The sequence below is a fragment of the Chiloscyllium punctatum genome, chromosome 5 (genome assembly GCF_047496795.1).
Source record: "Chiloscyllium punctatum isolate Juve2018m chromosome 5, sChiPun1.3, whole genome shotgun sequence".
Lineage (NCBI taxonomy): Eukaryota > Metazoa > Chordata > Chondrichthyes > Orectolobiformes > Hemiscylliidae > Chiloscyllium > Chiloscyllium punctatum.
This window is the reverse complement of record NC_092743.1, coordinates 90,850,743-90,876,808: the sequence shown is the minus strand read 5'-3', so window position 1 is coordinate 90,876,808 and position 26,066 is coordinate 90,850,743. Positions and strand designations below refer to the sequence as shown.

At 40.0% G+C, this 26,066-nt stretch overlaps 1 protein-coding gene across 7 annotated transcripts in view; it reads right to left on the bottom strand.

The window, feature by feature from the left end:
- LOC140477228 (arf-GAP with SH3 domain, ANK repeat and PH domain-containing protein 1-like) overlaps positions 1–26,066 on the bottom strand; it is a 354,071-nt gene that overhangs the window by 89,886 nt on the left and 238,119 nt on the right. For all 7 annotated transcript variants that reach the window (XM_072570748.1, XM_072570749.1, XM_072570743.1 and 4 more), the window contains 2 exons: positions 7,557–7,644; positions 4,686–4,734 (listed from right to left, as the gene is read on the bottom strand). In XM_072570748.1, coding sequence (XP_072426849.1) covers positions 4,686–4,734; positions 7,557–7,644 — 137 coding nt within the window. The remainder of the gene's footprint in view (positions 1–4,685; positions 4,735–7,556; positions 7,645–26,066) is intronic.

Genomic DNA, 26,066 nt, shown 5'->3' with positions numbered 1-26,066 from the left:
GGGCATCAGTGGTCAATGAGAATCCATTTAGCAAAGCTTCACCAGCCCAACCTTTGATTCAAAACTATCATGGATTTTTCAACACTGTTTCCCTTGCAAGATCATTATTTGCAACCAAAGTATTAAATACACTTTCAAATTTCAGTGGATATATGATTCAATGTAAGTTGATCACCCTCTTTTTACTGTCTTTTGTCCCTAAATAGTTTCAGTCTTCCTTCAATGTGAGCAACGTGCTAGTTGAACCATACATATTCACTGAATGTCTACTCTGATGTACAAATAACAGCTGCAAATACCAATTTTAGTGAGCCATTTATCTGATCTACATTCATCAGCACTATAATCAACTAATCATTCAATATCTCAGTGTATTGAGACTTAGAAAACACAATACTTTGGATGTTTCAATAGGGGACCAGTACTTTTATTGCTATAAAAATAACCTTAAAACAACAAATTAGTAGTATCAATGGAGAAGTGATCTATTCTTTCACAAGCTATACACCTGCAATTTCTCAACGTAAACTCCACTGAGAACTGCTTCCTCACTTGAGGAACCAGATTGCAAAATCAACCCTTTATTTTATTCTTTACATTTTAGAATGATAAAAGGCTACAAAAGGAGGTTGGGAATTCTGCAGCAGTAACTCACCTCCTGACTCCCAAAGCCAACATGAGTCAGAAGTACAATGGATTACTCACCACATATATAGATGAGTGTGGTTCCAATAACCTTCAAGGAGGCTAATGTAGCCGACTTGATAGGCACCTCATTCAGTAACAACAATATTCATTTCCACCACTATTTACTAATTACAAGATGCACTGCAGCAACTCAGTGTGGCTTCTTCAGCAGCACTTTGCAAACTCTCAGACTCTTACCATCTAAAAGTTTGGGGACAGCAAATTCCCAGGAAATCACAGACCATCTTAACTTGGAACCATATTACTGATCCTGGAACTCATTTTCCAGTAGTACTTTGCTGTACCTGCACCCCAGAGTCTGCAACAGTTCAAGAAGGTAGTAGACCAGCATTTTCTCACGCACAATTAAGGGATGGTAACAAACAATGGCCTTGCCAGTGGCACACCACAAGAAAGAAATAAAATGAAACAAAATTGGAAATTTTGGACAATATTTGTTCAATAAAGCCTAAGGTCTGTTTACAAATGATAAGTTGTAGCTCTAAGAATCCATTAAGGGACTTAGAGCTTCAAACTTTCTATTTAAGGTTTAAAGATTGGGGCCAATAGGAACAAGAGAAAGCCATTTGAGCCTGCTCTGCTATACATTATCATGGCTGAACCAATTCAAGACCATATTCCTGCTTTCACCCCATACCCATTGATACTCTAGCCATCAGGACTATATCCAAATCCTTCTTGAAAATATTCAATGTTTTAGCCTCAACTGCTTTCAGTGTCAGAGAATTCCACAGGCTCACCACTGTCTGGTGAAGATTTGTTTTGCCATCTCAGTCCTAAATAGCCTACCCCATATTCTCAGACCACAATCCCTAGATCTGGATTCCTCGCCATTGGGAATTTCTTTCCTACATTTATCCTTTCTCGTCCTGTTAAATTTCATAGGTTTCTGAGATCCCCTTCTATTCTTCTAAAAACTCTTGTGAATATCGTCCAAACTGATCCAGTCTTCCTTCATATGTCGGTCCTACTCATCCCAGTAATCAGTATGGGAAATCTGCACTCCCTCAACAGCCAGAACATCTGTCCTCAGATAAGGACGCCAAAACTGTACACAATACTCCAGGTACAGTCTCATCAAGGCCCTGTACAACTGAAGTAAAGCATTCTTGCTTGTGTTCTCAAAGCCTGTCATTATGAAGGTCAACACATCATTTTCCCGCTTCACCACCTGTGGCACCACATTGCTTTCAGCAACTAGTGTACAAAGACACCCAAATCTTGTTGCACTCCCAGCTTTCCCAATCTATCACTATTCAGATAATAAACTACTTACTGTTTTTGTTACCAAAGTGGATAACGTCTCATTATATCTACATTATACTTCATCTGCAATACATCTGCCAATCGCTCAACTTATCTAAATCACACTGAAGCATCTCTGCACCAACCTCACAATTTACCCTCCTACCCAGCTTTGCATCATCTGCAAGCTTGGAGATATTACATTTTGTTCCCCTATCTAAATAATTAATATATACTGTGAGTACCTCCGATACAAGCACTGATTCCTGCAGTATCCCACTGTCACTGTCAGTCACTCAGAAAATGACCTGTTTATTCCTACTTACAACTTGATATGCTAATTTGTTATGTGGGGACCTTATTAAAAGCCTTCTAAATTTCCAAATAAACTACATCCACTTATTCCTCCTTATGAACGCTACCAGTTACATTCTTGAAAATTCCAATAGATTTGTCAAGCATGATTTCCTTTTCATAAATCCAAGCTGACTCTATCCAATCCTGTCACTGTTTTCCAAGTGCTCTGTTATTATATTTTTATAATAGACTCTAGCATTTTCCCTACAATCAGTTCATGTACCAACAGTTCTTAAAACAGCTAGAGGACGTAAAATGTAACTTACCTTTGTACTGTGACATCCAAAGTGCTAAATAGAAACAACAACACATGACACCCATGATATAATTTGTGACTATAAGTTAAGCAGAGACGTCTTTCAACAGTTCCAGTTTTGCTTCTAGTGAGAGAAGTCTACAACACAAAACTGACTATGATTTGCTTTTTATTGGCAATCGAGTAGCCAACACACCACGTGTTGTGGAACAAAATTTTCAAAAGGGCACAATAATGATTGTTCATTAAGGTTCCTGTCAATACAAATGGATGAGTCAATGGTGGATGTAATTTATTTTGAGAGTGTATCAGTTTTGATCCAAAGGGAGAATATCCTTTTACATCCAGAGTCTTCACAAAATAAAGTGTTCGAATTTCTCCAGGATACAAATTCACCGCTTTGGGAAACAAATCAAGATGCTTCATTGAGTTTCAGCATACAATTTTTAGCTCAAACATAGTAAATAATAAATTTTCTTAAAACCCTGCATCAGTGGGCTACTCAGATCCATAATGAATAAAGATGAAGTTAATTTAGTAATCTCATTACTGAAATGCAATTTTTCAGGAATCAAATGCTCTCCGATGCCGAGTGTGACGATACTATGGCTAAAAGAGGTGCATTTTTTTCATGAAGATAGGTTGAGGCAGAGGTACCGAGCAGTTTGTCCCAAGCCAATGAAGTAAACAGACTTGAGGCCTGGGTTTTTTTTTGAAGTTGGAACAATAAAGCAGTATGAAGGAGTGGATTCAAGCTCCCCCAGAACCATGATTTTAGTTTAACTTTCAGTAGTTGCTAGGGTCTTGAAGCTAGATGCGGAAGCTATTATTGCCCTCTCTCCTACAGCTAAAAGCCTAGGTTCTCTTTCTGCTACTATAATTGCACATGAGACAATCTATTTTACTGAATTTGCTTTTGTCAAAGGTGTATTTATGGGCTGTTACTATGTTGGAACAGATGTGGTTTAGAAGTTAAGTAATCTGTTATTCTGGTACGTTTTCCAAATAAAGTTATTTCAATTCTTCTTTCTTTTGTTTGTATTTTGCCTATAGAGTAAGAATTAAGTGTGTGTTGCTTCAAAACTGCCAGTATGACCAATCAAGTTGCATCTGGAACACAACACCTTATACTTGCCTTAAAAACATCAAAAGGTTGGGGTCTAAACTACCTCCTTGTTATATTTGAAGGTGTTTGGTCCAGTCCATAACATCTGTCAAAGTGACCTTTATCCATGAGTATAACAGTACTCAAACATCAAAGTAATTAAAGTTCTCATCTCACATCCACAAAGATGTAGTTCCAGCAGAATAACTTCTTTCAACACTGAAGCTGATTTTCAACTGACAAATTGACCTCAGTCAACATAGCTAAAATGTTTATACCACTATACACAACATTTATGCCACTATAAATGCCAGAGGAAACATCACAGAAGCGCTTCACAGGAGGCTCCCAAGCACTGAGGATGTCACCTAGACAGGGGACGAAATGTCTGCAACACAAATTCCCAGCTCGGCGAACAGAACCACAACAATAGCTAAAACAGAACCACAACAATAGCTAAGATGCAAAACAAACATTAATTTTCAGTTTATACAACTTTTCTTTTGCTTTTGTCACTGGTCAAACAGTTCTCTATTTTAAAAATTCCCAAAACAAAGTTGATTATATTTAGTGCAATATGTTTTACAACTGCAGATATGCAATCTAGCATCTTTAAAGTGACTATCATGTGGTGGTAGTGAAGGTCGCGTGTGTGTTTGTATGTGGGGAAGTGGGTATTACACTTTACTGTTAACAGAATCTTGGAAGTGAATGGAAATCCTGAGAACGTTCATGTAATCTTAAGTGTTCATACAATCAGATAAAATTTATACAGAAAACAATATTATTTTCTCTGGATAACCATACTTCTAAAGAGGTGATTGCCTTGGTCAGGGCAATGTTACTATGTGAATGATTGAAACAGGGTTCAAAACATGTAGAGGTTTTCATTACAGTTACTAATTAGTCTGAGCTTAATAAAATTCCAAAGATAAGTTTTCATGTGACCAGGTCAATCCACTTTCCCCATAACACAATCTTGATTAAAATGATTTTTGTCATAAAAGCACTTACACTAGACATTCCTGTTCATCATCTGCTTGGAAGTGATAGGTTCTGTTGTCTGTTGTAAGGAAGGAAGATAAATAAAGTAAAAAGTGACAAGGCCAGGTTAACAGGCATGAGGAAAATAGCCAAAAAGTTAACAGAAATAATTTTCCATAAATACTATGATCTATCTATTCAGAATTCCTAAAATGTAAGATTACTAGCTGTAAGAAAGATTTTCTTAATTCTTTAAATGTAAAGTGCAGAGAAGACACATGTGTAATTTTGTTCCCTTATTCAGGGGCAATGCATTTAGTATTACTGGCTTTTAAATCTTATTGAATACATGCAGCCCTATTCCCACTCCCACTGTATCATAATAATTCATAAACTGATCTGTGTTTATCCAGTGATGCACTTTGGTTCAAAGTGCAGCCTATGTATATGCCAGTACAGTATCCATCTATGACCTGGAGTATATTCTTCCAAGCTGAGAAGATGACAATAATGAGTTGTAAGTATCATCCAAACACTACTGCTGATGTACTTCATCCACACTTATTTTAACCTTGTCAACGTCCACCAATATGGCCTCAGCTCCTCATATTGCTTACAAAAACAAATTTAATAAGTAGGCCATGATTAAATTTCAAGTCCTGCTTGTATGTTGCTCTATGTCAATGAGTAAAGGAGTTGAATATTTTAGATAAAGGACTGCAATTAAATAGTTTTGATTATCAGTGATTAGATTAGATTACTTACAGTGTGGAAACAGGCCCTTCGGCCCAACAAGTCCACACCGACCCTACAAACAGCAACCTACCCAGACCCATTCCCCTACATTTACCCCTTCACCTAACACTATGGGCAATTTAGCATGGCCAATTCACCTAACCTACACATTTTTGGACTGTGGGAGTAAACTGGAGCACCCGGAGGAAACCCACGCAGACATGGAGATAATGTGCAAACTCCACACAGACCGTTGCCTGAGGCGGGAATTGAACACGGGTCTCTGGCACTGTGAAGCATCCACCGTGATCTAACATCCTTTGTCAAATCTCGGTCTTAAATTAAACAAAACCAGATGTGAACCGGTGGTGATCTGATTTCAACTTAAGCCAAAATATTCAATTTCAGTTTTCATAAACTACCTGTCACTAACTCATTGTTGGATGCTACTCTTATGTTCCCTGCTGTTTCCTTTCCCTGGTTCACAACTCTTGGTTCTCCAATCTTAAGTAACATGTTGGTAGTGTCACTGGGTTAGTAATTCACAGACCAAGACTAATATCCCGGGGAGACAGATTGAATGTGAATTCAAATTATTAGTCTGGAATCAAAAACTAGTGACAATGATGACATTAAGCCAACATTGTTTGTCATAAAAATCCATCTAGTTGAAGAATATCCTGAGGAAAGATCTGGCCTACATATGACACCAGATCAATTGTCATGTTGCCTAAACATCCTCTGAAAAGGACTAAAAAGCTTCTCAAATCATGAAAAATAAAAGATGGACAACAAGTTCAGGCATTTTCAATGATGCCTATCTCAAGAAAAAAATGAACAAAGCATGCACTCATGAGGAATATTGTCTGGTTAGGATCAAAGGAGTTATTTCAAGAATGGCAAAGTGTACCTGTTCTATAATTCAGAAGGAACTCCTCAACACAATTTGAGCTCTTGAATACCCCTTGTTCAAACCATATATTATTGTCATTATGTTACAATCCCTGCAATGGTATCTAATCCACCACTGGTTTCGATGCTTATTGTAGAGGATCAGTTAGCTCAGTTGGATGGATGGGTAGTTTGCGAAGCAGAGTGATGCCATCAATTCCTACTCAGGGTGAGGTTTCTATGACGGTTCCTACTTCTCAACTTCTCTCCTTACATGATGCGTAGTGACACTCAGATTAAAGCACAACCAGTTGTAGAAGCATCTGCTACACACACTCATGAGTCAAGAATGTGGTGCTGGAAAAGCACAGCATGTCAGGCAGCGTCCAAGGAGCAGGAGAATCGATGTTTCAGGCATAAGCCCATCATCAGGATTCCTGATGAAGGGTTCATGCCTGAAACGTCGATTCTCCTGTTCTTTAGATGCTGCCTGACCTGCTGTGATTTTCCAGCACCACACTCTTGACTCTGATCTCCATCATCTGCAGTCCTCACTTCCTCCTACACATAGTCATGATTCTACGCAAATTATTTTCAACTGTGAATTCACCATTCTCAAAATAAAAATTAAATCGGATAAGTTGCATTACCACTTAAAGGATAATTATCATCAATATCCCTGATTAATAATGAAATTATGATAATCTTAAACACAGATTTTAGAATGATAATATGTTGTTTGTTTGATTTCAAAGAATAACAATACAAATAGGAATAGGTCATCATATTGGGAAATGTTTTGAAAGTTATTTAGGTCTCGCTCCACAACAACAGATTTTTACATAAAAAATTGATGATGGGTTAATAACTGTTTCTCTGCTAATACTAATGTAAATTCTTCATTTACATTTACCTTCAAATTAGTAACTCAACATTTTTGTTCAAATAAAATTAAAAATATAAACAAAAGTATTGAAAATTCCAAAGAACACATGTTAAACAAAGGACTAGCAATATCATCCATTGTAATTATTTTCCTTCTGTAAAAGAATCTGAATAGTGAGACTTGCTTTTTAGTTAAAAGCTAAGTACTACCAGCAATACTAAAGGACTGTAAATGTTGACACAATACTTAGACTATACAAGTGATTTATATACATATCTTAGGTAAATATATTTCTGGATACTTGCAAAGTTTAAACATTGAGGGAATTTCGAATCATCAATTTATTTTACAACTACAGAATCCAAGCCAATAACAGTACAGAAACATACGTGATATCAAGTCAAAACATTTCTTCTCGTCAGCAGCGGGTTTCACCTGGCAAGTGAGGAGATTCAGTCTTGCTGGTTGTCTGTTGGTCTAAAAATACAAAATAAATATGAAAATGTACTTGAGAAGGAAATAACCATAGGTGAAAAGTATCTTCAGAGCTAAGTATTTATTTGCCTCTTTTGTTTGCAGTTAACTCTATAGATGAAATGTTCTCTGAGCAACACCTGAACATCAATAATTTCTGTCTTAATTAGGAGATATTCGTGGCTAATAGTAATTTTCTAAATTTTCCACTACATTGTAAAACTTACAATTTAGAAGTTTTTTTTTCAAGTGAAGCAATTATAGAATGTTGGACCTTATCAGACCAATCAAATTTAGCTATCCAAATTTAGCATAAGCTTTCTTCAGCTTCAGGAGTGAAGTAATGAAACTAAGCTGTGGATGAAATATTTCAATGGCAAAGTCCTGGATTCCTCATTCAGCTTCAAAAGTTTAATCCTTCAAAGTGAGAGAGCAGAAGCAGAAAATTTATAAGTAAAAGCATTATTTGGATCATTCAAACAAGATTTCAATCTTTATTGGAAACTTGAGAAAACTTTCTAGTACATGGGTCCCTGATTTACAAATGCTCGTACATATGAACATGATCCCATACAGGGACGCATTAATAATGATTTTAAATATTTGATATATGAATGTTTACTTGTACTTACGAACAGCTTGCAACCTGGGGACCACTTGTACTGTACTTGTGGTTAATGATTGTAATGTAGTGGTAATATCTTTACAAAGCAAGTTTTGGTTTTGGGAAGAGGTGAACCAGCAGAACAGCACTTATTTGTTGCTGCCACAATGTCACATGTAAGGTACAAGAAATTCAGCTGAGACAGTTTGAAATTAAACAATAACAAAACTTGACAAAAACTTTTCACAAAACTTAATTATATTAATCCTCTAAAAACATTGTTTAAACATATATTAAAAAATAGCATACACTCTATAAACTGTGGAAATTAAAATATAGAATATTTTGGACAGAAATGTTTATTCACTTTTGTGTTACATCCTTAAAATAGTCATCTTGCTTTGTTCAAATTATCATTACAGGAAGGCAGCAAATATGTTAATCAAGCATACACATCAAAACAATTATGCAAAGCTGCACTTTTAACATATCACTTAGAAATCCATTTTCTCAAAAACGAAGTCATGTTGTCTGTAGGTCAAGGAAAATGCAAAGCAAGTTTGAGTCCAGGTCACCAACCTAGTACCAGCAAGCAATCTTTCCCCACCTTTGGGGTCTTATATAGGTAAGAGATATGTTGGCTTTCAGTTAGGTTTCCAGGATGCAGGTTGGTCAGAATAAAAGGTCTGCCTCAGCCATTAGGTGTTGCACATGAATCATCTTACCTAATTTTTTTTTTAAGAGTTGTCAAGGGATCTTCAGGTAAGTGAAGCTTCTCTTTATTGTTCCCCATTTGTAAAGGTAAAGTCACCACAGTCTTACCAGATCACAAGGGGCTCTCTCATTTGAAATTATAGAGAGAGAGAGAGAGAGAGTGAGAGTGAGTGTGAGAATGTGAGAGAGCTGATAATGAGGGTAACCACGCCTCAAGTGAGGGGAGGGGTTGAGAAGGAGAATGCTTCACGGTAACCTCAGCTGATACAGGAATCGAAAGCATGCTGTTGGCATTATTCTGCATTACAAGCCATCCATCCAGCCAACAGAGCTAAACCAACCCCTTCCACCACTTGTAAAATCTTGTGGAAACAGCTCATGCATAAAATCAGTTGAAAACTTTGAAGGATCCATTGCTTTGTCCGTTCATTTTGATGGCTTAAAGCACTTCTTCTCTCCTCCTGTACATGTACATGTATGGGTACTGTGCAAATGACAGAGGTGTCTTGAAGGCTGTAATTGGGTAGAATAGCCACTTTGAGCAGCCTAATTCCACATGTGACTCTGAATCAAATAACCTCTCAAAATTCCCAATGTGACCATGTTGGGAGGCTACCAAGTGAACAATGTCTTGAGTACTCCTGATTTTACACAATCCCATAATTCTGCTTCAGAATATGGACAAAGCCACCCAATGTCAGGTCACCTATGCCATATGTGCAGGCTGAGGTAATCTTTCCTGTAACATCTGCACGTTGCTAGCCATCTTGGCACAGACTCCAGGCTTAAAATGACTACTGGGATCATAGATTGAAACAAGTTAAAGAGACCCATGTGGAATCAGTGATACTGCATCAAAATTAACACATTATCTAAAGATTTCAAAAACCAGACAACAAAGCATTAAAACATTTGCATCTCCTGTTTAATTCATACTTATTTAATAATAACAATTTCACACATTGGGAGATGAAAGGCTTGCCTGCATGCTATCCAGCTTTGAAAGACAATGTGGCTGGACTCAGGAATCTGCAAACAAAAACTATTCCAACTGCTGACTTTGAGGAGTAGAAGAGAAAAATGTGCATGGATTGATGAAGTGGATCTCAAGGATCAAGTTATGTTCTTGATCCTATTTCCACTAAATTGCTGATCACCCAGCTTTCCCTTGATCCCTATGGTAGCTGATGAAATATTCAATTTCAAGATTCCTGGTGTTACAGGTTAGGTGAAACTCTTTTGTCATGTTTCATTAGGACATGGTTGGCTTGCTGATGGGCTTCCTTTTGTTTTATACTTGCAGTGAAGGATATTTAATGGCTGTCATCAAACAGTGACCCTCACAACAAACTACTCCATATTAGCATATCAGTCCTCTAGCAAACACACCACAGGTGCAGTTGGTTTTTAACCCTTCTTTTCTATATTTCTACAAGAATAAAGCACAGACATACCTTTTGACACATATCCATAGTTTAGAGTACAACTCATGGCAGAAGATTTCCTGATGAGAGGAACTAATTAATGGGCTCATATTTCTGCCTTAGCAAGTTTCCTTCTCTTTGAAGCTCCCTGGCCTAAAACTACAAGGAGCAACATTCCAGGGGTTCACACAGGGAACCTTTCATCAGTTAGAGAATTCAGTACTAGAAAATTATATTTTCAGCAAGGCTTGGCCTGTAGTCTTCATTTTTAAAAAAGCAATTGTCTTGTCCAAAAAGCTCATTGTGATGCTAAAGTAATTCAGGGGTCTGATTCATCACAGAAATCGTGATACTCTCCTTGGCAGTGATGAGAACCCTCAGTGTAAATGATTGGTGATCTGTTGGAGTTCCCTAAGCTTTGAACAGAGGAATCTTTGCAATATCTGCCTTGATAGCTGCTGTCTTTGTTTCAAAGGGATCTGTTGTGGCCTCTTATGAGATTGTACTTGAATATTCAAACAAGGGTAGCCTGTGTCACTGGGCTCTGTTCCTCAGATACTCCCTCTGTCAAAGGATGATGAGCGTGCTGTGATGAATTTGGCATATGCTCAAATCCTGAACAATATTCTTGCTGCCCTGAAGGAAGATTCCTTCAGGGTGCAGGCACCTGCTCCAAGCTCATCATGTATTCCATGGATGTCACTGCTTAGGTTCTTAACTGATGGGTGCAGACTACATAAAGTGCTATGCATTTTGATCAGGTCAGCATGCTACTCTTGCATGTGTTCCAGCTGTGGCTATATATGACTTGAAATGAGTTTTGCCACCTTCTCTTAGGGAACTAGTTTGCTTCAAGGCCTGAAAAATGGCCATGCTTCAGTTATCACTTCCAAATGCACCTTTCGCTTACTATACAAATATAAAAACGATAAGCAGGGCTATGCATCTCACACCATTTATCAAAACATACTTGATCTGACTGTAACCTCAAAGTCACATTTCTGCTAACCTTGATAACCTTTCACCCCTTGGTTACCAATGATCTATCCCATTTTAAACATTAAAAATCAGATAATGTCCAAGGAGCCTGGTTCACTGATCCCATGCTCAGAGGACAGCCAGCACTTTAGGTGGGAAGGACCTTACCCCACGGTCGCTCCTCCTATCCCTTAATAAGCTTATGCATCTCACACCATTCAGTGGCTATTTTGTCCTCATCTTGATTCAGAACTGGAAACTCCAGTCCATGGTTTCTTGCTGGCTCTCATGCACCAAAAAGGGACTCCACTCTACAAATCAATATGAAAAACACAGAACCAATTTCCTTTGCTCCAACCCAGTAGTAGCAAATGCAATCTGCTTCAATTCTGCTACTGTGAAATATTTCCATAAGCTTAATGTGCCTTCTCTATAAATAAAAGTTAAAAAAGAACTTGACATATTATATACCTAAACAGTAAATTACATATCAAGAGATATTTAAGAAAAGAGTCACATGCATACTGAAAGGAAATTGGAAATTAAAAAAAGTTAATGGATAGCAGGGGAAGACAGTGAATAAGTACTGCAAAAATACACCGTGAAAAGATACCAAGTTTCAGAGTACTCATGCTAATGATGTTTTGCCAGCAACATAACCTAATATCCTGGAGATAATATTTGCTCCAAAAACAGTATGATGGCAACATAACATCAAACGTTGCCATCAGTTAACAACAGTTTCCTAACTTAATGGCTGACATATAACTGATGATCCTCATTTGTCAACAATTCCACCCTCACCATCCACCCCCCCAAAAAAAACCCTCAAAGTGGGTTACAATCTAACCAAGACAGAAAGACAGGAACTAAATTCACAGAACTTTTAATGTTCTGGCAAGTATTAAAAAATCCTTGAAATGTTCATGCGTTTATTATACCTTAAATTTTGAGTCCTTCACTGATGTGCTATCATGCAAAACCAAGTTACATGAGAGATTAGGACAGATGACCAAAATTTAATGCAGCAATTTTAAAGAACATTTCAAAAATTCAGAAACTGAGATATGTGAAAGTTTACAAAGGGAATTGTAGTGCTTTGAGCCATGACAGTTGAAGAAACAGTTTCCAATGGTGAAGCTGTGAAAATTGGTGGTATACAAACTGGGATACGGAGGCGGCCAGAATTGGAGGTGAGCAGAGATCTTGGATTGATGTAGGGCTACAAGAGACCATAAGACCATAACATGTAGGAGCTAAGGTAGGCTATGCAACCCATCGAGTCTGCTTCACCATTCAATGAGATGATTGCTGATCTAATGATTCTCAATTTCACTTTCTTGCCTTTTCCCGGTAACCCTTGATTCATTTACTAATTAAACTGCAGCCTATCTCAGCCTTAAATATACTTAACCAGCCTCTACAGCCTTCTGCAGTAAAGAATTCCACAGATTCACAATCCTGCGAGAAGAAATTCCACCTCAGCTATACCTTAAACGGGCGACCCCTTATTCTGAGCTTATGTCATCATGTCCTATCCTCTTCTTACAAGAGGAAACAACCTTTTCAAGCCCCCTTATGTTCCAATAAGGTCACATCTTAATCTTCGATTTTCCAGTGAGTCCAGGTCAAACCTACTCAATGTCTCCTCATAAGATAGTTTCTCCATAACCAGGATCAGCCGTGTGAACATTTTCTGAACTGCTTCCAAGCCAGTATCCCCTTGAATAAGGGGACCAAAAGTGTTCATAGTATTCCAGCTGCGATCTGACTAGTGCCTTCCATAGTTTCAGCAAGACCACACTATTTTTACAACAAACAAAACAAATTATTGGAGAAATTGAGCAGATTTGGCAGAATCTGTACAGAAAAACAGAGTTAATGTTTCTACTCCAGTCACCTTTCTTCTCCCATTATGTGAGGTTATGCAATTTAGCTAGACAAATAGAAGAACCGAATGTTACTTAAATAGAAGAAGACTTGAGAAAGTTTAATGTGACCAGCCTATCCCCCATAATGAAAACAGAGATGTTGAGGAAGGGAAATGAAGAGTTTGAGATGGACCAGGTGAAGATGAAAACAGGGTGGAAATCGGATGGGAAATTGATAAGTTTATTCCAACTGAGAGAGTGAAGCAGCACCAATTGGCTAACATGGTGCTACCATTTAAGAAAGGTGATAAGGAAAAGCCAGGGAAAAATAGAGCGGTGAGCTTGATTGGTGGTGGGCAGGTTATTAGAGGGAATCCGGAGGGACAGGATTCACATGATTTGGAAAGGCAAGGACTGATTAGGGATAATCAGCATGGTTTGTTGGTGGGATATCATGTATCATTAACTTGATTAAGTTTTCTGAAGTAGCAGCAAAGAGAATTGTTGAGGGCAGAGCTGGGGATGTGATCTATACAAACCTAAGTAAGGCATTCAAAAGGTTCCTCATGGTAGACTGATTAGTAAGGTTAGAGTATGTGGAATAGAGGGAGAACTAGCCATTTGGATATAGAACTGGCTCAAAGATAGAATACAGAGGGTGGTGGTGGAGGGTTGCCTTTCAGACTGGAAGCCTGTGACCAGTTGAGTACCACAGATATCGGTGCTGTGTCCACTGCTTTTAATCGCTTATATAAACGATTTGGAGGTAAAGGTAGGAGGTATAGTTAGTAAGTTTGCAGATTACACCAAAATTGAGGGTGTAGTGGACATCAAAGAAAGTTATCTCTGAGTACAACGGGATCTTGATCAGATGGGCCAATGAGCCGGAGTGGCAGATGACGTTTCAGAATGGAGGCTTGTGACCAGCGGTGTGCCATAAGGATAGGTGCTGGGTCCACTGATTTTTATATTTTATATAACTGATTTGGATGTGAACATAGGAGGTATTGTTAGTAAATTTGCAGATGACACTAAAGAAGGTTACCTCAGAGTGTAATGGGACCTTGATCAGATGGGCCAATTGGGCAGAGTAGTGGCTGATGGAGTGAGGTGCTGCATTTTGGAAATGAAAATCAGGGCAGGTCTTACACACTTAACGGTAATGTCCTGGGGAGTGTTGCTGAACAAAGAGATCTTGGAGTGCAGGTTCATAGTTCCTTGAAAGTGGAGTCTCAGGTAGCTAGGACAGTGAAAGTGGCATTTGGTATGCTTGCCTTTACTGGTCACAGCATTGAATACAGGAGCTGGGATGTCATGTTGCAGCTGTACAGGACATTGGTTATGAATATTGTATACAATTCTGATCCCCCTTCCAAAGGAAGGATGTTGTGAAACTTGAAAGGGTTCAGAAAAGATTTACAAGGATGTTGCCAGGAATGGAAGGTTTGAATTATAAGGAGAGGCTGAATAGGCTGGGGCTGTTGTCCCTAGAGTGTCAGAGGCTTATAGAGGTTTATAACGTCACGAGGGGCATAGGTATGGTAAATAGACAAGGTGTTTTCCCTGGGGTGGTGGAGTCCAGAACCGGAAGGCATAGATTTAGGGTGAGAGGGGAAAGATTTAAAAGGGAGTTAAGGGGCAATGTTTTCATACAGAGGGTGGTATATGTATAGATTGAGCTGCCAGAGGAAGTGTTTGAAAACACCAATCAACTCTAAACTAAATTTCATAGAAGGTTAGACAGGTCATAGGATCAATTGCTGTTTGTTTAAATTAATGCAGTATTCTGGTTGTGCTGTAACATCAGTAAATTCAACAAGAAATAGTCTTCAACTTATTCTTAGATAATACAACAGGTGTGTTTTTGGCATTTCAATGGCCTCCTGTTATTAGAAAAGTTTGAGCCTTCTTCACATTAATCTGATACTCAGATAAGATGATGATTTGCTGCATCTTTAAAACGTTGTATGATGCATTCATTCTGTGTATACTACAACCAAAAAAAATCAGATTAACTTTTGAAGAGTGTAGTTCATTTCTGCAATAGGATTCATTTGTTTTAAGTCATTTCATTATTTATTTTGCATCACCCCATTGAGTGCTTATAAGTTCATCTTACAAGCAGTACTTCCTCTTACTCGGCTTCCTGGCTTTGCTTCATTGGTGTTGTTCTGAATGACATTTCCTTGTAATACTGCATTGATCCTGAACTGATGCAATGGTTGCTGGAATCCTTCTGAACTCTGGACAGAAAATACTTTGAGTATCACTGAAAGTGATATTTGATGCACTAGGGTTATAAAAGGACCATGAGATGAATGTGGTTGGGCTCATTTGTGGTCTCTAAATCTAGCAATCCTGACCTGGCTGGGATGCTGACATTTCACTTAGCTCACTGTAAGGAATTGGAGACTAATCCTATTAAAGTACACCTGAGGATAAGCCTCCTTTACTTGGCATCCAGTACATTTCACCAAACTACCACAGTCCAATCAAAAATATCAACCACAGTAAATGAATACCACATGCATAACAAACACGATTGAATATTGTAAATTTGAAACTCAAAGTGTAAAAATTTGGATCTCTCAAACTACTGTCCTTGCAAGTATATAAAGTGTGGGCTAGATTCGTACATTAAACACATCGCAATAGAGTGAAGGAGCACTGGAGTACTAGAGTAGCCACCAGGTATAAACTATAGGACTGACCAAGGTGCACAAGCAGTATGACAGCTTTAACACACAGTTAGCTCTGGTTTTATTAGCTCTGTGATGCAATCACTTGGAACATTCCTTGGGAATATGGCATAAGTAACAGGAACAGGATTCAGTCATATGGCCCCTCAAGCCTCCTCTGCCAATCAATACAGTCATGTCAATTTCTGGCTTCATTGTCACTTTCTTGCCTATACCCAGAGTCCTTGAGAGACCAAAAATCTGTCGATGTCAGCCTTAAATATATCTAGAGTAGAAACATCCACAGCCAACTTAATTAGAATTCCAAAGACTCACACCCCTTGATTGAAGAAGTTTCTCCCCATCTCAAATTAAAATCATCCGTCTCTTATCTTGAGTCTGTGTTCATGCATTCAAGATTCTCCATCAGGGAAATCAACCTCCTTTTAGCATCAATAGCCTGGTGGCTCAGTGGTGCATTGCTGCCTCACAGCGCTAGGGACCTTGGTTTAATTTCACCCACAGAATCGTATGTTCTCAATCATCTGTCAAGAACCTTCAGAATTTTATATTTTTAAAACAGCTCACCCCTTTTTTTTAAAACCTCGAGAGTGTAGGGTCTATTTACTCAGCTTCTCATCACAGGGCAATCCTCTCATCTCAGGAATAAATCTGGTAAACATCGGTTGTATTGTCTTCAATAAAAGTATATCTTTCCTTAGATATAAAATTCAAGATTGTATTCAGTAATCCTGTTATGGTCTCAAAGCACTGCACAACTCTAGCAAGACTTCATTATTCTTGTACTCCAGTCCCTATTCAATAAAGGCCAATCTGCTATTCACTTTCCTAAATGCTTCCTAAATTTGCATGCAAAAGCTTTGATCCTTCTAAGAATCCCTCTAAACATCAAAATTTTCAAGTTCACATTAAAAAAAATGCTTTTTCTATTTGTATGACTAAATGTCATCTCAAATTTAAAATCATAAGTTCCTTATCCCTGGGTCTGTGCTCATGCATTTTTATCTATATTTATTACATATGCCCTTGTCTCATCACCCCCAAATGCATTACCTAATACATCTTTGGATTAAATTCTATGTGAATTTTCTGCTTGAAACAATGAGACAAAACATATCACAGAATCCCTACAATATAAAAGCAGGCTGTTTGACCCATCAAGTCTACACCGATCTTCCAAACAGCATCCCATCCAAACCAAGCCCCCTACACTAACCCTGTAACCTTGCATTTCCCATGGCTAATCCACCTAGCCTGACAATCCCTGGGCAATTTAGCATAGTTAATCCACCTAACCTGCAGATCTTTGGACTGTACAAAACCCGAGTATCTGGAGGAAACCCACATAGACATGTGGAGAATATGCAATTCGGAGGGTGAAATTAATCCAGGACTCTGGTGCTGTGAGGCAGCAGTGTACCAATGAGCCACCATGCTGTCCATAAAATATAATTCTCTACTATGCACATTTACCTCCACAACAGAAACAGGATACTGTAGTCTGTAATCAGTAGCTTTGTTTGAATACAATCAAACAGTGAAGGCAAAAATCAAGGGGAAAATAAAACCCTCAGATGTACCGGAAAATTGCATAAAACAAAAATCACTTCTTAAAAGTCACTCACTTAAAACAGATCTCAAGTGAGTTTTTTTCTTCGAACAACTAAGATGCATGAGATTACTATTTGTGCACACATAGAACTAAAGTTTCATAGTACTAATTACAGGTAACACAGAATGCTTTACTGTTAGCTCTATACAAATTCAGACAGGACTAAAAACGTGTTCCAATTATGAGGGAAAAAATAAAATTGATCAAGGATCCTTAATTTGACAGTGGGTCACAGTCTTGCTTTTCTAAGACGATTGATAGGCAACACACATTCTCTACCTTTTACGCTGGCTCCCACACAAGAATATTCTGTGGGTGAATCCTGAATTACTCAAGAACCTACACAAAGTGAACTTTACCCCAACCTCAAAGCTTATTAGTTCAGACCAGTAAAGATATGTAACTCGACTTGAGTCGTGCCCCCTGCCTCACCCCTCTACCGAGAAGAGGTATGTTCCTCTCAAAGCTAGACTCAAGAACAACTTTAGTAAGCACGTCCACTTCTATGTCCAGAAGGGGAACTTGCCATTACTGTGCACTGGCTGTGGCCCCTTCAAACACTGGGTTAATAGCTTAGTAGCCCCATGAAATCCTGGAACAGCTCCAGGTGGAACCAGCAGCCAGTAACAGTTAATTGTGCTGCCATGTTTCTAGTGAATTGTTTCAAGCTGAAACTGCAAACAGCAGCTGGCTCCAGGTGGCATGAGGTTAAATGATCATACTCCCATGCAGCTCTTGGTCTTGCTAATAACAGAAATTTCCAGATTAAGATCTTCTTCTTCTGCTTTGGCCATGTTGAAAGCAGTGGCAGCTGAGGGGAAGCAGCAGTCAAAATAAATGTTAAAAAGGCAGAATTCAGTGATCCAAAAATTGGAATTTTCTCCAAGCAGAAGAAATTTTTGATTCTAAAGTTGGTCTTTCTGTTTTGGTTATTTTGTCTCACCCAGCTGATTGCGAGATTGGCTGGTGATGGAGCTAGGGGTGCTGTTACATGTCATGGGTTTGTTTATTTAGATTCTGCAGCAAACGTGATGGCCAGATGGGTCTATAATTTTCCAATCAGCCTCTGTGTACACTTTCTGCAAATTTTAAAACTGGTTCAAGAATCTGATCTGCTGCTTCTACCACTGGGTCTGGATTTCTTTCTGGTCCCACCTTACATAGAACTTGGTTCTCATTTGTGGTGGGTCTTCAGTGAAACATGTGCCATCGAGATCATTGAACAGTAGACCATACAGCCATTAGAACAGTTTAGTCATTCAATCGAATTACATCCACAATTCCATTCAGCCACATTTGATCCATTTCCTTTGAAAGCTTTTGATCTCAATACAATGATGATCCAGTACGCCAAAGGCCTTTAGAGTGGAAGTTCCAGATTTCCACTACTATAAAATGCCTTGGAAAGTTTTGCAACATTAAGATGTAATATAAATGCAAGCTGCTGCCACTGGAGTCAAAAAATGCTTCTTGATTTTATTCCTAAAACCTAGCTTTAATTTTAAGATTGGGATACAAGATGGAAGTATTATCTTTACATTTACTGCATCAAATTTCCTTATTAAGCACCTCAATTGGATTATCCTTCAACTTTCTAAAAACTGATATCAAGCCCAATGCTGCACTAGGTTATTTTATTATCCTTTGCACTTGTGCACTCATACTTTATGGTTTCTGATGCAGATTGGGGTAGAAAGCCTGCCTATAGAATTTGATACTGTAAGCCAAACTTGATCTATTTCTCCAATCAACCTATTTAGAGATGTCATAAAATCTCTGGAGCAAGTGGGACCCGAGTCAGAACCTCCCAATCAAGGAGTAGGGACACGATCACTGTGCCACAATATAAAGATTAAAAATGAAAACATGTCTTCAGAACTGAAAAAAGCTGGGAAATGGTGGTATTTATATTGGTGAGTTTTTCTTGGGGGATGGGGGAGGGGTGAATAAAACACAGAGGTAATGTCAGGGAAAAAAGAGGCACACAAAGAGATGGATGATAAGTTAAGAGGAAGGCAAATGCTAAATGGATGCTAATGAGAAGTGTTGATAGATTAAAATAGGTTGACTTTGCCAGCATTAGCCAATACAGAATAGGACCATGGGATGTGGTAGTGGATGACAAACATGGATGAGGGTGTTCATACTTTCAAATTGTTAAACCTAATGTTGAATGCTGAAGTTTGTAAAGTATCTCGGCAAAACGTTGGTGTTGTTCTTCCAGCTTGTGTTGAGTTTCACTGGAGCACTGTAGCAGGCCTGAGACAAAAATGTGCGTGTGGGAACAACTGTCGAATCATCAGGCAAACAGGTCATTTTTTCAGACAGAGCTCAGGTGTTCCGAAGAACAATCACCCAGCCTGTCTGTCTCCCCCGTGTAAAGGGGACCACGCTGTGAGCAGTGAATAAAGTAGACTAGATTCAATTAGCTGTAGGCAAATCACTGCTTCACCCGGAAGATATCTCAGGGGCCTTGGAAAGTGAGGAGGGAGGAGATAAATATACCAGTGTTGCACTTTCTGCTATGCAATGGGAAGGTGCCATGGAAGTGTGAGATGGTATTAGCAGAGGAGGAGGGATAGTTCCTGCAGAATGCTGACAAGGAGGGGAGACAAATGTGTACCTCGTGGCAGCATTCCACTAGAGGGTGGCAGAAATGGCAGCTTTTGATCTTTTGCACTTGGAAGCTGGTGGATAGAAAGTAAGGACCAGACGGACCCCATCGTTGTTGTGAAAGGGAATGGGTGAAGGCAGAAGTGCGGGAAATGGGTCAGAAGTGGCTGTGGGCCGTGTCAACCAAAGTAATCTTTGCTTGATGAAAAGTGTGGAATTTCTGATGACCCCTGCAGAAGATAGCATCATCAGAATGTGATGGATACAGAGAAACTGGGATATTGGAATGGAGTCTTTACAGGAAGTAAGGTTTGAGGATGAGTTGTCAGGATTACTGAGGTAGTAGGTGGGTTTCTAATGGGTATCGATGGCCAGCCAATCCTCAAATGGAAACAGAGATGTCAAAAGAAGGAAAGGGAGAAGTCAGAGATGGATTAGTTGAAGGAGAAAGCAGGATGGAAATTGGAAACAAGATTGATTTTTTTTTCAATTCTAGAAGAAAGAGGGAAGCAACATCAAATACTGGATAAAGAATTGTGTGGAGGGGCCAGTGTGAAGGACTGGAATAAGGAATGTTCCACATGACAGACAAAGAGGTCCTCTTTAATTCCTTTCACTTTCTTCAGATCAAAGGTGTGGCCATGGACACCTGTGTGGGCCCCACTTCAGCAGCTCTTTTTAGCATTGCTCATTCCTTCCTCCCTCATCTCCACCCTTGTCACCTGCATAAATACCACCTTTTCCCAGCTGCATTCAGTTATGTTGAAGGATCACTGAGCTCAAAACTTTAACTTTATTTTTCTCTTTACAGACTTTAGTTTCTCTAGCATTTTCTGTGCTAATTATTCATGACTCCTGGTTCTAAAATTTAGTATTAACCAGTTTTCTATTTATTACTATTAATATTTAGAAAGTCATCACCACAAATTAAAAGGACAATGATACAGTTTTAATGAGGGAAATTGCTTTTGTACTCTCATGCTTGCTTACAGAGAAGAAAAAAAATTTAGCTTATCACATTTGATATTTGCACTGTGTTGTTGAAAGGATTCATCACTTCAAGTGCACATTTAGTCTATGTATTTGAATACGAATGTAGCAATACTGTAGTAATTTCAGCTTTTCTAACACTGTTCAAGTCATTTTGTTTGAAATGGACAGAAGGATTACCTGAACTCATTTACATTTGGGCCTTCAGATTGAGATTATTGAAACAAAAATTCGAACAATTTTGCTTCTTGAAGTCTAATTGAGTTGCATTCTCAAACTAAACTACTCACTTTATTCCAATATAAAATTGCTATGTATTCTCACTTAGTTTATAAACTTAGCAACTGTAACTGAATTTCCAAGTTGATCAAAAGTACACAACTATACATTTAAAATACACCAAGTAGAATCTCAAATTCAGACATGTTTTTGAACATTGAACAATTAGAAACAACTAGGACTAACAGAAAACATTGTTTTTTTGACAATGTGTTTGAATTATCTATTTTTATATTATAAATCAATTGTGTCCAAATCACACCAAGCTCAGCCATTTTCATAATTTAAAGATACTTAATAAAACAATAATCTAACAGATTTTTGTCACAAATTTCTATTTTGCTTTGAAAAAGTTATTGAAATGCTATCTGCAAAAATACTTTCACTGGAGTAAGATAGATCATTTGTTAAAAAAATATGATGGACGAGGTGCTACATAGAGGTGAATGGTAGACTATGGGCCAGAGTTTAATGTAATGTGTATGAGATATAGAGCTATTGCTCTCAAGAACTTAGAAGACAGTGTTTCAGAAGCAAGTGGATCTTTTGCTGTTCACAGTGAAAATGACTTTTCTTTAAGTGGCAGTTATTTTGCCTATGCAATCAATGTTGAAATAACTAAAGGTCACTTAGAAAGCGTTCAATACAGAAATCTGTGTTATTTTACAGTACATTTAAACAAAATACCACATGCTTATATAGAAAATTTCATATAGGTGGTTGTTGGGACACAGATATATATGCTAATGGCAACTGACATTTGGGAGGAGGAGGAAAAGCCATTGTCATGGGGTCACAGCAGGGGAAGAATGGGCCTGGGGCAGAGGAACACTGGGATGGTGGCTGTGAGAGCTGTAAGGGATTGCCGCAGCAGCAAAATAGAGAAAATGCCAATAGTAACAATGGGAGGAGGAATGGCATATGTGCTTGAAATGGGTGAATGTTGCAAATTTTTTTTATTTCAAAAATATACTTTATTCATAAAATTATTTTTATCTCTATACAATTGGTCATGCCATTCTTATGCACACATTACATTACATACAGATATCAAAATTTATTTTTCCTATATACAAGTCTGTACACTGACTATCCAGCTATTCTGCTGAGGTTTCAGTGGACCCCAGATGACTGGGTGGCCCCCCTCTTCTTCTTAGGCAGGCAGATGTTACACGGTGGTCTTTCCCCACCATGCCTTGGCGGCAGCTGCCCCAAGCTTCAGCACGTCCCTCAACACGTAGTCCTGGACCTTGGAATGTGCCAGTCTGCAACAGTCTCAACTCCTTCAGCTGGAAGATCAACAGGTTTCAGACTGCCCAAAAAGCAACTTTCACCAAGTTGATGATCCTCCAGGCACAGTTGATGGTTGTCTCAGTGTGCGTCCGGGGAACAGACCATAGAGCACGGAGTCCCGTGTCACGGCACTGCTTGGGACAAACCTTGACAAACACCACTGCATTCCTCTCCAGACTTCTTCTGCATAGGCACATTCCAGAGGGAGGTGTGTGACAGTGTCGTCCTCCCCGCAGCCGCTTCGAGGGCAGCGTGCGGTGTGGCAGAGTGTCTGGGTGTGCATAAAGGATCTCACTGGCAGAGCTCTTCTCACCACCAGGCAAGCCATGTCTCGGTGCTTATTAGAAAGTTCTGGTGATGAGGCATTTGCCAAACGACTTTGACAGTCTGCTTGGGGAACTGCTCGATAGGATCCGCCCTCTCCTTTTCCCAAAGGGTCTCAAGGACACTACGTGTTGACCACTTCCTGACAGACTTATGGTCAAAGGTGTTTTTCTTCATAAATTTCTCCATGAAGGACAGGTGATACAGAACGGTCCAAACCTTGGAGTGTTCCGTGGCAGCGAGGCCAGGCCCATCCTTTGCAACACCAGGGACAGGTAGAACCCCAGTACATAGTTAAACTTGGTGTCTGTGTACCGGGGTTCCACCCACAGCATGATGCAGCCACACACAAAGGTGGCCATCAGAGTGAGGGTGGCATTGGGTGTGTTTTATCCCCCATTACCCAGGTCTTTATACATTGTGTCCCTTCGGACCTGGTCCATCTTTGATCTCCACATGAAGTGGAAGATGGCCGGGTGACTGTGGTGGCACAGGTTCTGGGGATAGGCCAGACCTGTGCCACATATAACAATACTGACAGAACCTTACACCTGATGACCAGGTTTTTTTCCCACGATGGAGAGCTACCGTTGTTCCCATCTGCCTTGTTTTTCTCCCAAGCCTTGGTGCACGCCCCAGTCCCACCGAACCAAATACCCAGCACATTCAGGTGGTCGGTCCTGATGGTGAAGAGGATATAGGGTTGGTCGGCCCAGTTCCCAAAGAGCATGGTCTCGCTCTTGCCTCGGTTTACCTTGGCCCCCGAGGCCCGCTCGAACTGGTCATAGATGCACATGAGTCTGTGCACAGACAGCGGATCCAAGCAGAAAACGGCGATGTCATCCATGTACTGGGAGGCCTTAACCTGTAGGCCCCTACTGCCAAGAATAGTCACACCTCTCAGGCTTCCTGATAGACTCAGCAAATGGCTCTATGCAGCGCACAAACAAGGCAGGAGAGAGAGGGCAGCCCTGCCTGACTCCAGATCTGACAGGGAAGCTATCTGATTCCCACCCATTGATCGGGACTGCACTGACAATGTTGGTATGAACCGTCTGATCCAATTACAGATTCCCTCCCCAAAGCCCATTTTGGAGAGAACATCCCTCATATATTAATGCAATATTCTGTCAAAGGCTTTCTCCTGGTCCAGGCTGATGAGGCAGGTGTCCACTCCCCTGTCCTGCACGTAGGCAATCGTATCCCTGAGGAATGAGAGATTCTCAGCGATCTTCCTGCCCAGTACACACAAGTTTGGTCAGGGTGAATCACCGGTCCCAGAGCAGACCTGACCCGGTTGCCGATGACCTTTAACAGTGAGATTGGTCTCCAATTTCTAATTTCCTCTCTTCCCTCGTCTGCTTCTAGATGAGGACGATGATGCCTTTCCTCATGGATTCACTCATGGTACCTGCCAGAAGCATACTGACATACACCTCCAGCAGGTCCTGGCCAATCAAGTCCCAAAGAGCAGAATAGAGCTTGACCGGTAAGCCGTTGCTTCTGGGAGTTTTATTCTTTTTGAAGGACTCTAGGGCCTTGGCCAGCTCATGCAGAGATAGCGGCTGGTCCAGCCTCTCCCGTGATTTGTCGTCTAAGACCTCCGTGATAGAGGACAGGAACGACTGGGAGGTCGCGCTGTCGGTTGGCTTCGAGTCATACAAACTGGCATAGAAGGATTTGCTGATCCTCATGATGTCAGCCCGAGATGGTGTTACCGAGCCAGCTTCTTCCTTCAGGCTGCTGAGCACGGAGCTCTCTTTGTGCACCTTCTGGAAGAAGAAATGTGAGTACGTCTTGTCCTGCTCCACAGAGCAGACTCTGGACCAGAAGTTTATCTTGGAGGCCTCCGAGGCAAAGAGCGAGGCTTGCTGGCCCTTCACCTCCTGGAGGTCCTCCGTGACATCGACCCCCACCGTCTGCAGCAGGAGCAGGTTCTGCATTCTTTTCTGGAGTTGGGACAGTTTTCCCTGCCTCTCTCTCGCCTCCTAAACACCTCTGAGGATGAAGAACATCTTGTTGTTCCCTTTAACTGTTTCCCACCAGTCAGCTGGAGACTCAATGAGGGGCTTCACGGTTCTCCAACCTGCGTAATCCCTCTTGAGCTCCTCAATGTTTCCCGGGGTTAACAGCTTTGTGTTTAGCTTCCACATTCCCTTACCAGCCTGCTGCTCGTCCTGTAGGTGAGAGTCAGCCAGCGGGAGGCAGTGGTCAGAGAAGAACACCGGCTTGACATCGGTGGATCTGACCGAGAACGTTCGGGACACAAACAGGTAATCTATCCTTGAGCGGATAGACCCGTCTGCCCCTTGACCAGGTGTATCTACGCTGCGCTCTGTCTGCAGGGGTGCTGAAGATGTCATGCAGTTTGGCATCTTTGACCGTTTCTATCAGAACTCTGGACGTGCCGTCCAGTTTACTGTACCCCCTGCCGGATTGTCCATCTGCATCAATGATACAGTTGAAGTCTCCGGCCAGAATGACTGGCCTGGACGTAGCCAGCAACAATGGAAGCTGCTGCAGGACAGCCAACTGTTCACTCTTACCTGCTGGGGCATACACGTTGATTAGTCTCAAGGGAGCATTTCTGTACATAACATCCTTGACGAGGAGGCGCCCGCTCACCACCTCCTTAACCTTGAATGTTGCAAAATGGTGAATAAAGAGCAGAAGTGGAGCAAGTGGATTTGGGGGATTGGCATGGGTGTAAATAGCAACCTGACTTGAACAACCGTCTTCTCAGACTTCTCAACCTATCTACCACTAGCCACCTTTCATGAATGAGATTAGAAAACATTTCTGTACAAAGAAAGTTGCAGATATTTAGAACTTATATCTGCTAAAGGCAATTCATGTTCGATCAATTGTTAATTTTAAAATGGAGATTATACATTCTCCTTAGCCAATGATATTGAAATTATATGGACAAAGCTGCATGGCTTCTCCATGCCCATATGTTCCTTGCCTCTGCTGACAGTTAACATAAACATTGACAGAAAAATAAATCTATAACTTCTATTTACA